The sequence below is a fragment of the Bubalus bubalis genome, chromosome 20, assembly GCF_019923935.1.
Source record: "Bubalus bubalis isolate 160015118507 breed Murrah chromosome 20, NDDB_SH_1, whole genome shotgun sequence".
NCBI lineage: Eukaryota > Metazoa > Chordata > Mammalia > Artiodactyla > Bovidae > Bubalus > Bubalus bubalis.
Window position 1 is genome coordinate 23,426,203 of NC_059176.1, and position 17,033 is coordinate 23,443,235.

The window sequence follows — 17,033 nt, forward strand, 5'->3', positions numbered from 1 at the left end:
CAGCAGCAGCAGCAGCATACCATACATATAGGGGCTTCCCTGATGGCTCAGAAGGTAAAGAAACTGTCTGTGATGCAGGAGACCTGGGTTAAATCCCCAGGATAGAAAGATCCCTTAGAGAAGGGAATGACTACCTACTCCAGTATTCTTGCCTGGAAAATTCCATGGACAGAGAAGCCTGGCTGGCTACAGTGCATGAGATTGCAAAGAGGTAGACACACTGAGAAATCAACAGTTTCACTCCACTTTCATACATACATATATATATATATATATATATATATATATATATATATGAGAACCAATCTTCATTGCAGAAAGTTCTCTTGGCATTGTATATTTAAAGTTGTGAATATACTGACTTCACCATTGAAAATGCTCATTTCTCTACTCATTTTATTCAAAAAAGTCTGCATTCAAGGGAATAAAAAAAATAGGGACTACCTTCCATCTCTTCTATAAATTATATCAAGATTTCTTTTAATAGACATTTCAAAGTATGGAATTGCAGCTGTCCTGTGAGTTTTGCCAGAATCTGACCTAACACAAATGAGTAAGAGTGGGCTTAGCAGTTCCAGAAGTATTAGAAGTATTTGTACTGGGAAATACAGTATTTTATGGTGTTTTTTTTCCCTTTCTTTTTTCCTTCCTTCCTCCCTCCCTCTATTTCTCTCTTTCTTTCTCTCCCCTTCCTTCTTTCTTCCTTCCTTTCCTCTTTCAAGTACCTCCTCTAGTGCAGTATCAGTAGAGCCAACAGAAAGCCACAGGGATTTGGCCAGATTTCTGAAAATATATATATTTTTTAAAAAGCAGTTGTCAAGCTAAACATGCATCTATGAGAGTCTAAATAACAGACACTACCAGTCCATAATGCAGAAATGGAAAACAAACATACAAAAAAACTAGAAGAGCATTTTATTTCAAGAAACAAACAAATGAAATCCACCAAATAGGGAAGCAGAATGCAGAAGGAATCATTACAGCTGAGGTCAGCTGTGCAATGTGTCCTCATTGTGTTATAAACTAATTCTTGTTTGGCTTCCAGGAGCAACAGAACTCTTTATGAAGTCCTCAAAGTGGAGGAATCCCAAAGAAATAGGCACATGGCAGCAGGGCCATCCTTCCACCAGGAGGAGAGACTGTAGCTGCCTGGGGTGCTCTCCTTCAGCGTGACCCCAGCACCAGGGAGAGATACCAGAGGAAATCAGAGGCTGGCTGTCCATTCTTCCTCTAAGCATAGCTCATTCTCAAGGAAAGTTCAAACTCAGCCAGAGGCCACTTATCTCAAAACCTCAGCTCTGACACAGAACTGAGACACAGATATAGAAATGGTCACTGGACAGCCAGCTTGTGTGTTTTACAGGGAAGGTACTGATGTCTGTGGGCCTGATTCATAGTATGGCCCCTCCAGCCCTCACTGAGAGGCATGACCCAGCTGTTTTATCTGGTCCTTGGTTCACTGCTGGGTGTAAGTGGTGAATTAAAAGTCATGGGAGGAATGCAGGAGAGAAAAGTGGGAGAAGGAGAGGGAAGCAAGGAGAGTGCTTAGGGGCAGACACACTGATGGGCAAGAAAAGATAGCTCAGTGCCTAGCAAGAAGGGAGTGAACAAAACCATGTCAGGAAAATCAAGAACTAGAAAAGCATTATGGGGCCATTAGTGCAAGGACTAGCCTTGCAAGGCTTGATGAGATCATTGTGCAACAGGATGGGAGGGTGGTTTCTATTTAGAAGGTCCCTTCCAACCCCAGGCACTACAAAAATGATGTGTGGGGAGGGGTTCCTGGTGTGCTGTTCAAGGGAGCAAGCAAGAACACAACAAATCTGGGAATACTTGCCTGTTATTAATGTTTTAATGCTTCATGTTTGTCTCCTGTTAGAATGCAAACATCTGTAAGAAGGTCAGTGTCTAAGTTAAGCAGAGTCTCAAACCCAAGTGCCCCATACAGAATAGGCATTCTGTAAGTGCTAGTTGGCTTGAATTCTCTGTAAATTTCACTGTATTAAAAAAACACTTTTTTTATATATTCAGTTTTAAGATATCACTTGTGATGGGAGGGACTAAAACTCCAAATGTTTAAGTCTATTTTTCACACTTTAGAATTCATGATGATTAAATGAACGAGAGTGAGTGGAATTTCACTGGAGACAACCAAAACACACCCTAGCAAAATTCTGAAGGAGGGGTTTTAAACTCACATATTTACTATAGGTTTCTCACGTGGTTATCATTTTATGTGAATGTCTTATGTTTAGTCTTCAAGATTTTAGGGAGTCTAGATTAACCAAGATACCTGGTTATCTGAATCTTAAATTGTAGAACAGAGAGTTATTATTTAAAAAACTAATTGCTTTAAAAAGTGAAGTTAGCTTTATTTAGAAGCTGCTTAGTTGGAATTAGATCAGCATTTTATAAAATTAAATGACTTGCACTGTCTTGAAGTGCTTTGTTACCTGCCAAGGTACCCATCTATAATTCAACAAAAAGCACTAGTTGTCTTTTATTAAAATTTGGTTAGTTAGTGAAACATGGATTTCTGTACAAGTTCTGTGAACAAGTTAGGCCTTCTCCTGGGTGGGAATAATTCACATATCTTTTCTGCTTCTAGCATTCTAAGTGATTATTAATTCTTTTTAGCATGTTATTTGATGATAATAATGAAACCACATCCTTCCACAAGGGCACTGTCAAGCATGGGTTCATTGACATAATGGAGTATTCATCCTTAAAAGTTATTAGTTGAGAGAAGGAGAAAGTGAGCAAAATAATTTACAGAGTTAGTAGATAGTGGCCTTGACAATATTTTCCAGGCACACATTGGGCACTTAAAACACTTGGAAATAAATCCCACAGAATAGATGCTAGATAAACATGGAAAGGGTATTTTTTGATCCAGAATCTATCAGTCCAGCTGTCTACAATGAGAGGGCTGAAAGGAATCACTTGACATCTATGCTCTTCAAACAGAATTGAAATTTTTCTACCAAAGATGCCCTGCCCACTTTCCCCAGGCAGAGATTTCTCTCCATCCATAGTGTACACCCCTGACAAGGAGAGATAGAATTAAGTGGACTCAGTTGCCTTTCATTTGGTGATGTGCACGTAACATTATTCCCTTTTTAACAACTGAAAAAGCTTGGGTTCAGAATAGTGATTTTTACTGATCTTTCACTGAGTTAGAGAGACAAATTTTTAGTACAACTGAGAGACTCCAGGGAAAACTACTCCCTCCAGTCTGATGCCTTTGTAGCTCCAAGCTGATACTTTTCTTTCTTTCTTTCTTTCTTTTTTCATTTTTCAAGTGATTTTAACCCTATAAATAGAAGGAACTGTGAAACTCCACCCTGAGATGAGAAGAAAAATGTAAAAATGCAATCAGAGTTAAAAGTGGTTTACAAGTAAGCAGGATTATTACTATTTTGGGGTCATTTTCAGGTCCTGTCCACCTATGAAATGCTTTTGAAAACTGTGTCCTCATTTGGAATCAATAACTCACTCATATCTTGGTAACATATGAGGTCAATCTTGATATAAAAATATAAACTTCCCTTGAAATTTTCCTCAACTTTGATAAGCATATGCATGTTTTCTTCATTAATAGCCAAGTTTATTATCTCCATTCTTCAAATTTCTTTCTAGCATAAGCATTTATGCTTATGAACACAAAGAAACCACCCACACTTTTCATCTTTCTTTCTTTGACATTATTGAAAAGCAGCCTTTTTTATCAATACTAAGTAAAGTATAAAATAGGCACATTTGATAAGTTAAAATAACAGGCATTGTATATATTAGGTCTCTAGGGACATCTTCTCTGACATTCCCCCTCACTGGGACCCAGGCTTATGGTCTCTAATGCATAATTAATTTCTGACAAGTGGCTGTGTTCCCAGGGCCAGCAAAAAGATTCTGGTAGATTTGACTGTTTTTTAATTCCCTGTTCTGGAAATCTTTTATGAAGGCTAGAAACCAAGAATTTCAGTACTATCCAGAGCAATAAGCCAAGGTTCAAGAATGCTGAGGTAAGAATGAAGTCGTGCGGTCTGCTGTCCTGAGGTGGTAGGTGCTATTGGTGAACATCAAGGAAAGTTGTGAACCCAAGTTGGGAGGGCTGGAAAGGGGAGGACCAGAGAGAGGAAAGACAGAGCTAACTTTTTTTTGGCGGGGGGCAGGGGGGTGTTCAAATTTTTAAAAACTGCTATTATTTTGGGACTATGGGGAAACTGTGATATGTATCATGACTGTGGTTATTTTAATATTTGATTGCTGAATTTGATGTAGCCCTCTCTGTGTTCATCACCTTGGTAATGGGTTTTATTTCCAATCTGTGATCCATCCTGCTTATTTCCCGAGTACAGTTTGGTTTCATGCTAGTCAGCCACTGTAATGGCCAGCCTGGGTTAATGTACTTGGGAAATATAGATAGGTGTGTTTGGGTGTGAGGTCATTTGTTGGCATTAAGAGTGAATTTTAATTCAATATAGATATGATACCTACACATATATGTCTTTTCAAAGAGTGGTAGCATTATAATCTGATATTAAGCATAGTTTTATAATGTGACGGGTAGTTTACAAAGCAAAATGACTGAAAGACATGCTAGTCAAACTTTTGTTTAATTGAGACCAGTTTATGCTTGGAGCATTTTAATCATATAGCTCTGTCAATTAGCCTGTTTTACTGCTTGTGGTTTAACATTATTAGATTTAGGTTGTAATCTCTAATGATCATTTGTCTCTGACTTGTTAACTAGCATATTTTCATTAAAATAAATTGTAGAATTATACTGTCAGCATACTTAGTTATTATCCCTTAAGTAATAAAAACAACTGGAAGAACTTGTGCCAGACGGTAGAATAAACTCTCTTATCATGATTCATTTTACAATGTCAAATTTTACCCAGGTCCAAAATACTAAGAATACCTTATAATTGTGTAAGATGTATGAAACTAGATCTATTTAATCACATTAATCAGGACACATAGGTAAATATTTATTGTGACAAAATTTGTGGTTAACAAAACGATGAGCCATTTACTGGATATTTAAGTGTCCTGTCGAAGTGTGAATTGTACAATGTACAGTCACAGGCTATCAGGTTTTAAATCTCCCTGGCTTGTGAAAGGAGACTGCAATTAGAGGTGTCTTGGATCACAGGAAATCACCGAAAGTATAATCAGGCTATCTGGGTTGATCTGATATTTCAGAGAGATAATATTTTTGAGGCTTTGTTCAAAAACATGTTCAAAATTACATGGCACAGAAGATTTCCCTCGCTTTTGTGGCCTTGCCAAGATGTTATTACCTTATCTGTAGTAATTATCTAGGTTGAATGAGCACTCCAGGTTACATGTTTCTTCAAAATTATAAACTGTTTTATAATAACACAGAGAAATTTATTGGTCTTCTTTACAATATCATAAACACTAAGCCAAAGCATAGCCCAACCCACGTATTCCTAGTAAAGACATTCAGACTTTAAACAGACAAAGGACATCTTAATTTTTACCAGGGAAAGGCACCTGCTTCTTACATAAAGAGACTCTCTCTTAGATGACTGAGCAACCATCAGAAGAAGTATCTTTTCCCCCCCGAACTGTCCAAATAATCTGATGAGCAGCCAAATATGTGAGTACAGCTTTTGAACTTCAGTCAGTGATCACTGCTGAGGCAGAGCCAAACGCATGGCCCTTGTGGATTTGTTAGCATTATTTTAGGGTGTTAATTGATGCCAGGCCTAGACTGTGACTAGATTGTGAACCCAGCAAGCAAAGGCAATGCTTAAACTGCAGATGGACTAAATTCCTAGAATCTCTATTAAATATTGTGTCCTGTCTTATTCTTATTTTATAACTAATTACTACATCTCCCTGTACCTGCCCCGCTGCCCACATGTATTCCATTTCTGAAAGTAGGACCTGTGGTTTTCATTGTTGGGTCTCCCAAACTCTTAACCTTGCCCCTTCTGCTGATAGAGGTCTTGGGAAAAGTTGAGACCAAAATCTGGATCTAGAACTGTAAACCACACCCTTCCAACATGATTAAAGGGCTCTTAATGGCACCCCACGCCAGTACTCTTGCCTGGAAAATCCCATGGACGGAGGAGCCTGGTAGGCTGCAGTCCATGGGGTCGCGAAGAGTCGGACACGACTGAGCGACTTCACTTTCACTTTTCACTTTCATGCATTGGAGGAGGAAATGGCAACCCACTCCAGTGTTCTTGCCTGGAGAATCCCAGGGACGGGGGAGCCTGGTGGGCTGCCGTCTATGGGGTCGCACAGAGTCGGACACAACTGAAGCGACTTAGCAGCAGCAGCATGTTCATCATGGCTAAGGCAACGGTATGTGGATTTTTGTTATATTTAATCTGAAGTAAAACAAAATACCCATAGCTAAGATTTTTTAAAAATTACCATTCACCATCACCAGGGACTTAAGATTAGAACAAGAAGGCTATGGACAATAGAGAAATGTTAGAAAAAAACACTTTTTCCTCAGCACTTGCTAAAGAAAACTGACAGACTCATCTCCTAAGTCAGCAGCCTCAACCCTCCACCACCCGATGTGGTCCCTTTGCAGGGATGACTGCAATGGCCCCTTCCCCCTTTAGTTCAATGGCTAGCCTTTCATGGGAAGGGGTATTTCTTCTCTTGGGGAAGCTTCAGTGTAGAGTAATTTTTCAGAGTACAGGAAACAACATACTTGGTGGGAATTTCTCTACAGATGTGCTTTATAGGGCCTTTCTCCAAAGTTTGTAAGGTAGGCACGCACACCTGAATTTCAAAGTCTCAGACGTGTCTTTGCATGTTCAGTAATTTGGCCATGCTCAACCAACCAGTAAGCAAGTAAACATACTCTGTAGGAACAACGTCTTATTTCAGTAAGATAGGCTAATTACAGTGAATTAGAACCTTTATTTAATCTTCCTACAGTTATCCTTTTAATGTGTTCTGTAATTGCAAACCTTTAGTCTGTTAATCTCTGATTCATTAGTGGGTTTCTTAAGTGTTATTAAGGAGCACGTGTAACATTCTGGTAATTACTAATAATCTTTGTTCACAGCACATTTACAAAAATCTCTGCAGGGAGTTTCCTTAGGCTCATCACCACTTATTGTCAGTGTACAATTTTTATTAGCAGTCTCTCACCCTTATAAAATAGGGAATTTGGGGTTTCACAAAGCAAAATGGAATGTTTCTTACCTCTTACGGCTAACAAAGTCCAGTGTTAAGTCAGTACGTCACTGTCCCTTCAAAGTCAAGTGTCGTCTAGTGTCTGTGGTGCCATTTTACCACCGAGGAGAAAGGTCAGGAGGGATTCAATTATAGTTCTCACCAGTTTACACTATTTTTTGGCGGCAGCACTGGAAGTGAAACTAGTGTTTCCTAGTCAGTGTCTCAGTTTCCCAAGCAGTGCACCTCCTTTAACACAAAGGTGTAGTTTTTATGGGGCAGCGTGTGATGATAGCATAAAAGTCCACTCAGGGAGAGAAGAACCACTAGGGGCTGTCTCTGGTGGTAAAGGTACCCACGCATCCCCACCCTAAACAAAACCAAATCTTTCTGCCGCTTCCTTGACACCTGAAATCCCTGTAACAGGGGACAAGTTCTGGAAGAGAACATATCAAATTAAAAACCACAATGTATGCATGCTCAGTCACTTTGGTTGTGTCTGGACTCTTTAAGACCCCATGGACTGTAGCCCACTAGGCTCCTCTGTCCATGGGATTTTCTTGGCAAGAATACTGGAGTGGGCTGCCATATCCTCCTCCATGGGATCTTCGTGACCCAGGGATTGAAGCTGCATCTCTTGCATCTCCTGCATTGCAGGTGGAATCTTTACCCACTGAGCCACCTGGGAAGCCCAAAAAGACACAATAAGGATATATAATTGGTGTGAATGCTCTTCTAAGAGCAAGGTAGGAGGGAGCATTAGGATATTCCTGGACCAGAAAAGGATCTGGAGATGATGCTAAAAATAAAACCCACCTGTCTCACTGCTTTGCTTAGGATTGGTGGCAGTGCAAAAGAGATGAGTTAGGATGGCTTTTGCCCAACTTCCAAATCCTCTTTGTTTCCCAGCCCTAAAGCACCACAAGTAATCATACAATCTAACTAAATGCAAAGTATACGCTATGCAAATATAGCTTCAGAACAAGTCTTATCACCTACCCTAATCTGACTTTTGGCAACTCAATTGCCACCATTCATATAAGTATATAGATCACATATACATGTATATACACATATATTTATGTGCACGTGTGTGTGCCCTGAAGCCTCCACTTCCCAGTATAGACACTGTCGGCCAACAGTAGATAAAGATGATAGATATAAAATTTACTTTGAAAATAAAGGCATAGTGTAAGTTTGAGATTTAGGAATTTTCAAAGAATTCATTCTACAGCTTTTAAGGCAGCAAAAATGTTGTATTTCTCAAGATGTATCTTTCTTGTGGTATTTTAGAAAGTGCTCAGACAAACTGAATGCCTAAAGCAGCATTTCTAACCATGCTAAGAATCAGCAGCAGACTTTGGTATCACTGACTAAGTCCACCAGTAAGTTAGGGGAAATACTGCAGTAATAGTTCTTGACCAGTTTAAAGAAAAATACTTTAGTGAGTGAGAACATTCTTTGGCTTTTAAAAATATGCTTATACACTTCCTTATGAACATTGAGCAGCTCTTCCTTGCCCTGTGGAAGCTACAACAGTAACTTGCTTCATACTAACATCTATGGTGCAGGAGATGGTAGGGCTGTTTCCTTCCAACTCTAAGAGAGTGCAATACCAGGCTCCCTGGCCCCACAGCACACGAGACCGCTGACTTCTGGGTAATGGAGCATATGGTCTGAGCCACACTCCTTTCCCTGTGTTTCATTCTGACCTGATATTAGGCACTGAATATTTCTTAAGTATTACTCCATTGTCCAATTTGCCCGTTTGGCAGCAAGTTTTCCTTCTAATAAAAAGACGCTACTCAGATGGAGATTCCAGATGTGTCTAAGCTGCTTTTATTAGGACAATGGGAAAGTCCAATCTTTTCTTCTAAACACAATCAGGAGTGGTGTGGCTTTGCCTTTGTAATTTTACAAAGAGTTGTATTACGTAACTGGAAAATTGTCTCCCCGAGCATAGAGAGAATTTGTTAGCACAGAACGCAGCTTGGAAAATGCTGATGTAAAGCCTCAATCCAAGAGAGAAACCTTTTAAGTTGCTGAAATGTAATGGAGAGGAAGAAGGAAATTGCTATTTTACATGATTGGCCAAAATGCACTGTAATTATATCGACTTGAAACAGATTCCTTAGAAGAACTGATAACTCTGTGATCAGAATAAGTCATGTGTAGTGGAACTAAATGCAGCATGGACCTTCTCTGCAGAGAGTAGACATGCCAGTATGTGAGATGTGCAGTAGAAGAGACAGCTGTACTTGCCCTAGCCTGCTTAATGGGACCTCAAGCTGCTTCAGGAGAGTAAGGAATGGTGGGAGGTTTCATGGAAGAATTAGTATTTCCCATGTCTGCCCATCCTTTTGCACTGCTCTACAACATAGCCTGTGGACTCTCCTCCTCATGCGATACTGTTTTGATATTGCCACTCCTGTTTGTAAGGATCACAGCATCACTCATCAGACAGATAGCTTCTAAATGGAACACTCCTCAAAGATTCCAGCAACTGTCCTTGCTGCCACTTTTGAAGTGGGAGGATAAAGTTTAATCACAGGACTTCCCTGTAGCTCAACCGATAAAGAATCTGCCTGCAATGCAGGAGACCAGGGTTAAATCCCTAGGTCAGGAAGATCCTCTGGAGAAGAGAATGGCAGTCCACTCCAGTATTCTTGCCTGGAGAATCCCATGGACAGAGAAGCCTGGCAGACTACAATCTGTGGGGTCTCAAAGAGTCGGACCTGACTGAGTGACTAAGACACACATACACACAAAGTTTAATCACATATATTTAGCCCGAATATATACTCCTCATTTTCCCTTTCCCTCTAATATTTCTGTATAGTACTATAATATTTTCAGTTGGCCACAGATGGGAGATCATCTCTCCTAAGAGTAATACTAGTGTTTATTCAGCACTAGCAAAACTCATTGGCTGACATGTGATACTCCAAAATATATTCCTAAACATCCCTTGCATACAGTAATCATCTATTTGTATACCTCCTTCACTTAACTATAAGCTTCTAAAGGGCAGGATTATGTCTAATTTTCTTCAAAATGTCCCAAATAGTGGAGTACCTAATAGTAAGTATTCAGGAATTCATTAACTGAGAATAGTGTATTGGAAATATCTCTTTGGATACTGAAAAAAGAAAGAAATCGCAACCAGTGAGTGAAATACTAAACTTCCAATAACTAAGTCAGATAACTAGTTAATTAAGAAATAATTGTACCCTGTGTTTTATTTTTGCATAAGCTAAGAGAGGACCCACCTTGGTATTACTGGAACACGCAGACATCATAGACGAACCTGATATCTCTAACTCCATCAGTAAGAGAGGAGCTAAGGTCGATTTTCTTGCCATTAGGATTCAGTTACTTTGGTCCTTTGGCTGACTCACAGTTCCTTCTAGGACCGATCACATGACTGTGAGATGGCCACAGAGTTAGCTGAAATGCTGAGGAGCAGGAATAAGCCAAATGCTCTATATTGGTTGCTAACTTGATCTCATAAACACCATCCTCTAACCTGCTCAGGTCTCCACCCATCCTGGGCAGCTGAATGCCACCAGCAGGGTGCTGAAACATCATCCATCCTAAAGGAAATGCAGGAGGTTGTCGTGGTAGGAGATCTTTTCCTTCATGTCTCTTAAGAGGACATCTTTTCCTCTCTCATTTCCCCACTGGAATGCTTCCTCTTTCTTATTCTTTTTGCCTCTCTGAATCCTACAGGAGCCGCTTCAATCCCTTCTGCTTCATCAGATCCTTCCTGACTCTGCAGAAAGCAGTAATTGCTCCCTCTGATGAATACCTGGGCAACTTATGCTGATGCTACTTGACATTTTGGAGAGTTTTCCTTATATTATCAGTTGTTTTTTTCTCGTGCTTCTCAAGAGTGAGGATAATTCCCTGGGTTTTTGTAAAATCCGTAGCATCTTATTTCATATGGCAAATATTAAAAAAAAATACTTGGTAATTTGGGAGAAAAGCATCTAGAAAGGAATTTGACAAAGGTTAATGAACTTCAGGGATTCCCAGGTGGCTCAGTGATAAAGAATTCACCTGCCAATGCAGGAGGCATGGGTTTGATCCCTGGGTCAGGAAGATCCCCTGGAGAAGAAAACTGGAAATGAGCTCCAGTATTGTTGCTTGGGAAATTCCATGGACAGAGGAGCCTGGCAGGCTACAGTCCATAGGGTCAGAAACAGTCAGACACAACTGAGTGACAGAGCACACACAAATCTATGGGGTCAGAAAGAGTTGGACACAGCGGAGTGACTGAGCACACATGCATGCAAACTTTGGCAATACTAAATCTAGGACTTACTATTATTGCTTTCTGGGTTGATGAGGATCAAGAGAGGATCATGTTAAATGTATCATTTAAAAAAACAGTTTGATTTAAAGACAAAAAGGATCACCCAACAAGCTCACCTCTTTTATGACATTTCTCTTAAGCTCCATTCATATTCTGGCATCGTTATCTTCACCCAGACTGTCATAATTGCCTTCATCATTGTTCTGCCCTCCATACTCCCATTCTAATCCACCCAATCAGACAATAAATATTTTATTAGGAATTTGTATGTTTCAAGTAATCTACTGAAGAAAGCTGAGCGCCAAAGAATTGATGTTTTTGAACTGTGGTGTTGGAGAAGACTCTTGAGAGTCCCCTTGGACTGCAAGGAGATCCAACCAATCCATCCTAAAGGAGATCAGTCCTGGGTGTTCATTGGAAGGACTGATGCTGAAGCTGAAACTACAATACTTTGGCCAACTGATGCGATGAGTTGACTCATTGGAAAAGACCCTGATGCTGGAAGGGTTTGGGAGCAGGAGGAGAAGGGGACAACAGAGGATGAGATGGCTGGATGGCATCACCGACTTGATGGACATGAGTTTGGGTAAATTCCGGGAGTTGGTGATGGACAGGGAGGCCTGGCGTGCTGTAATTCATGGGGTCGCAAAGAGTCGGACACGACTGAGTGACTGAACTGAACTGGAAGAATCAATTCCCTCATCTTAGTATGGCAACTCTCCTGCACAATCACGTTCAGCAACTCTCCACTTTACAAAGTCAAATGTAATCCAGCCTCACTTGCCAGCCTTATCATATACTGTTCTTTCCAACCACTTCAAGCAAAGCAAAATAGTCTCTCTTTTCTGTGATGTATGTGTTAGTTTTCAGCTTAATTCCCTGGGGCCTAGAACTATAAAATAAATCACTCTCAGAGGTAGAAGTTGTGATCATGTCATAAATCCAACAATCTGAGAAAAGCATCTCAGAGTAGACACTATTAGAGGTATATCTGAGAATTTCTATTTTTAAAGGCTTGCTAAAACTGTGGAGGGATGTACAGAAGGGGGAAGGGCCTTACCTTAGAGTTGGGACAAGGAAGTTAAACACAAGGGGTAGACAGACAGCAGCCTACCAGGCTCCTCCATCCATGGGATTTTCCAGGCAAAAGTACTGGAATGGGATGCCATTGCCTTCTCCAGACAGACTAAAGAAAACCAAAAATGAAGAGCCAGGATATAGGGAAATGAGAGCACTTGTCATAAATCTCATTAAAAACAAACCCCCAGGTAAGATACCAAATAATAAGTCAAGACCTTCATACTGGAAACTTTCACATTTTGAAGGTTAGAATTCTGAGATGCACGATCATACCCAAAAAGAAGAAGAAAAAAAAGAATTTTGTTTAGGCACACAAACTACATGTGGAGCACACAAACTACATGTGGAGCACTGTGCTTCTGTGCAAGTCCAGGCAATCTGAACTACTCCTAATGATCAACTCTGCTGCATCATGAAGTTGTGATAGTAAATGGTATCATGGTATGCCCTGAACTCTTACTTCAAACAAGGGCTCCTGTCTGCCAGAATGAATTCCAAATTCATCATCAGGATCAAAGTTAGGCCATATTAGCTGCTCTGTATTTTTAACCTTTGTATTAAATTACCATCAAAGAGCACTAATTAAGATAAGAAATAGAGCTACTTATTTGTTTCATATGCATCTTCAGATTTCTGAATTATACATTAAAACAATCTATGACATATGCATGTGGTTTTCACAAAGGAAAAAAGCATAAATGCCTCAGGGTGCATCTGCCTAAGAAACAGATGGAAAAACACACTTTTTGCAGTTCTATTAAAGCACAGAGAAATATTATAATTTTAAAGGCTACAAAAATAAGGTAAAGATTATATAAGGCAAATAAATCAGTAAAATCTATAGCAAAAGCCAGAATATTTTAGGTTAATCTGAAAAGGCTGAGTCTCCTAAGACTTTGAAAAATGAGAAAAGCCATTTGGCGAAATCTTTAACTTGAATTTTTTTGTTTGTTTGATTTTGTCTCTAGGTTCCAGATTCAGAGATGTGCAACCGATCCAAACAGTTATAAAAGCTTAGGAGACAGCTTTCGAATGATTTTCCGCACGGAAGGGTATGTAAGGTTCTTCACACAATCTCTGTGTTGATGTAGGCATTTTAATATATTACTACATAACACATTTTCTCATTTTGAATGATTTCTTTTCCTAGTCTTCATAGGGAAAAATATTGAAAAGGGTGTTTTTCAATTTTTGTGCTTATTTTTCCTGATAATACAGTTGAAAATTAAATATGTATATGATAGAAACTCCCTGGAGGAGGGCATGACAGCCCACTCCAGTATTCTTGCCTGGAGAATCCCATGGACTGAGGAGCCTGAGGGGCTACAGTCATGGGGTCGCAGAGAGTCGAACATGATTGAAGTGACTCAGCACTCATGCATACATGATAACTACCTCAAAAAGGATATTAATAATATCCTTTATTAAAAATAATTTGATGACTGTAGGACAATTTTTAATTTGTGCTGTTAAAGCTTTTCAAAGTTCTTATAACTGGAAATGTCTAAATGCGATAGTTGTTTATTTTGTTTTTTAAATATAGTGCCCAAATGTGTTCCTTATTTGCATTCTGGTCTATGAATATTCTATCAAAACATACTGTTGTCAAAAACTGATGTGTCAAGTTCATCATCCTGTCTAGTAGATGATCAGATAAATAGAATATTTTTGTTACATAAACTAAAATTGTCTTTGATGTATAGATTCAGTTAAAGATTCTGTCAAGCATAAATAATTTTACAAAGGATTTTAGATTTGCATTTTGAAGTTATTTTCATAAGAGAATTGGTTGACAATAATAATTATACCAAAATGATAACAGTAATAATGCTGCTGCTGCTAAGTCGCTTCAGTCGTGTCCGACTCTATGCAACCCCATAGACGGCAGCCCACCAGGCTCCCCCATCCCTGGGATTCTCCAGGCAAGAACACTGGAGCGGGTTGCCATTTCCTTCTCCAACACATGAAAGTGAAAAGTGAAATTGAAGTCACTCAGTGGTGTCCGACTCTTAGCGACCCCATGGACTGCAGCCTACCAGGCTCCTCCATCCATGGGATTTTCCAGGCAAGAGTACAGGAGTGGGGTGCCATTGCCTTCTCCAACAGTAATAATAACAACTAGTATATATTTAGCCTTTACTATGCACTAGGAATTTTTCATATAGCTCTTTGAGGTAGGTTCTGTGAGCATCCATTCAAGTTAGACAGATGAAGAAACCAAGATTCAGAAAAGTTAATTTTCACATATCTGGTAAATTATGAATCTTGGACTCAAGTCAAGTCAACTTTTCCCCAAAGCCCACGTTCCTAACCTCTGTAGTTCACTATCTTTCTTAGCAGAATTTACTGGGGATACTGTTTTGCTAATCGTTCATTTCAGTTAAACATATGTCATTGATGTTGTTCCACACCAATATGTTCTTTTGAACAACAGCATAGTAATTTATTTATCTACATACTGCAGCTTGTTAAATTAATCCCCTTTGGTGGCCCACTAGGTTGTTTCCAGATTTTTACTGTTAAACAACAGTACAGTATATATTCTACTATTTTTTTACTTTTTTAATTTCTGTTTTTAAAAGTTGCTAGCTATGGACTTATCAAATGAGATGCACACCTTATATCACATATGTTGCCAAATTATCTTCCAAAATGTATGTACTGACTTAGAATTTGAGAGTGTTCACTTCTCCACACTCTCTCAAACACTGGACCATATCAATCATTATTTGATATATCTGTTACTCATGTGCATCTCCTGTTTATAATCTAACAGATAAAAAAGAAAACTGTCATAATAAAATTCTGTTGATGGGGTCGAGCATACTTTTATATCATTGTCATTTTTTCCATGAATTGCATATTTGTGTCCTTTGCCCATTTCTCTCAGGTTAGATATTTTTATTAATTTATTTAACTATTATGTAAATTATAAATATTTCTCCTAACTTGCTCTTTGTCTTACAACTATAATATCTTAAACCTTTCAGAAGTTTGTGATCTTTGAAGATTGTGATTTTGTGATTAGATCTGTTTTCCTTTGTGATATCTGATGGCACATTAAAAAAGGACATCCTCAAACCCCAAGATCATAAACATTTACATTCGAATCTTTAATCTATCTGAGATTTGTTTTTAATGTGCAGTGTGGCACATAGGAATCAAATTTATTATCAAATGGTTAGTCAACTGTCCAAATGCCACTGGTTAAAAATTCTATTCCTTATTCACTAATTAGAAATGCTAGTTTGTCTAATTAAACTTGCACATATTTATCATTTAAATTTTCTATTTGGTTTCTCCATTTTCTGTTCTGTTTCATTAATTTCTCTATCTCTATGCAAGTACCATACTATTTTAGTTATTTTATTTTTAGAGTATTTCAGGAATATGTAAAAACATGGCCTACAGGGTAAAGTCTAAACTTCTTATTAGGTATACAGAGCCCTTCCTAGGATGGCTTCCCTTCTTCTCCAGGCTCATTCCCCATGCACAGGTCTGTTATATAGCAGGCACCACCCTAATTTACTGAGCTTGTTTTCTATATCTCCTCTCCCACCCTAAGAATACATTTCGCTAATGGCTATGTCTCACTTCCCTCGTATTCCCTATGCCCGCGTTTGGCGCTAGGTAGAGATACTCGGTAAAGGTATGTTGAACAAATGAATGAAAGTCATCACACCAACATCATGATGATGCAAAATGAAGAAGAAAGATGATAATTCTTGCTACTGACCACTTCCTCTGAAGCGATGAAAGCTGGTTAAATATTTTGAGGTCATCTAATGACAGAGAATCAGCAAATTCTTGCTGTTCCTCTGGAGATGCAGTACCTGTCATTGATAATATACCTGCATTTATGGTGATTAGGATCAAAATCATGTTCATTTTACCCAATAAATATATATAAAGTTAAAGAAACCATAGTGTATTATATAGTCAGTAAAAGTATCTCTTTCCTGTAAAACAATAATGTCAGCATTACCCAGTTCTGTAAACTGTAACAGATATCTTTGAATTGGATGTGGGAATTCCTTAGCCAGACTCTTCATTTCAAGTGTGTTTTAGGAAGAATTGGATGTTTCTGCTTTGATATCAAGTAATATAACAAACATACAATATGTGTGGTCCTTGCATAGTAAAATTGGCCTTTTCCCTCGACTGTACGTTTAATTGCTTCTAAAGCAAATTGACATTCTTTCTGTAATCCTTTAGATCTGGACACGTTGTTAGCAAAAGTCAGAAAGCTCTTGTCTTAAAGATGGAAATATTTGTAAAGATACAAAAGAAAAAGCTGCTTTTTGATACAGAGCAAGAGCATTTCATAGCTTTAAGTTTAAAAAAAAAAAGAAAGAAAAAAGAAAACCTTTTAACACATGCTGTGTTGAATTTTTCCCTAGTAAAACAGTTCCTTTTTATTTTCTTAGTTAGCTCTTAGAGTACACTCTGCTTTCAAAGATGATTT

The 17,033-nt window shown here is 38.7% G+C and overlaps 1 protein-coding gene across 7 annotated transcripts in view; it reads left to right on the top strand.

Moving 5' to 3' along the window:
* SLC25A21 (solute carrier family 25 member 21) overlaps positions 1 to 17,033 on the top strand; it is a 519,679-nt gene that overhangs the window by 358,280 nt on the left and 144,366 nt on the right. For 5 of the 7 annotated variants that reach the window (XM_025271366.3, XM_025271362.3, XM_044932760.2 and 2 more), the window contains exon 3: positions 13,537 to 13,620. The exons of the other annotated variants lie outside the window; for them this stretch is intronic. In XM_025271366.3, coding sequence (XP_025127151.1) covers positions 13,537 to 13,620 — 84 coding nt within the window. The remainder of the gene's footprint in view (positions 1 to 13,536; positions 13,621 to 17,033) is intronic. 7 annotated transcript variants of the gene reach the window in all.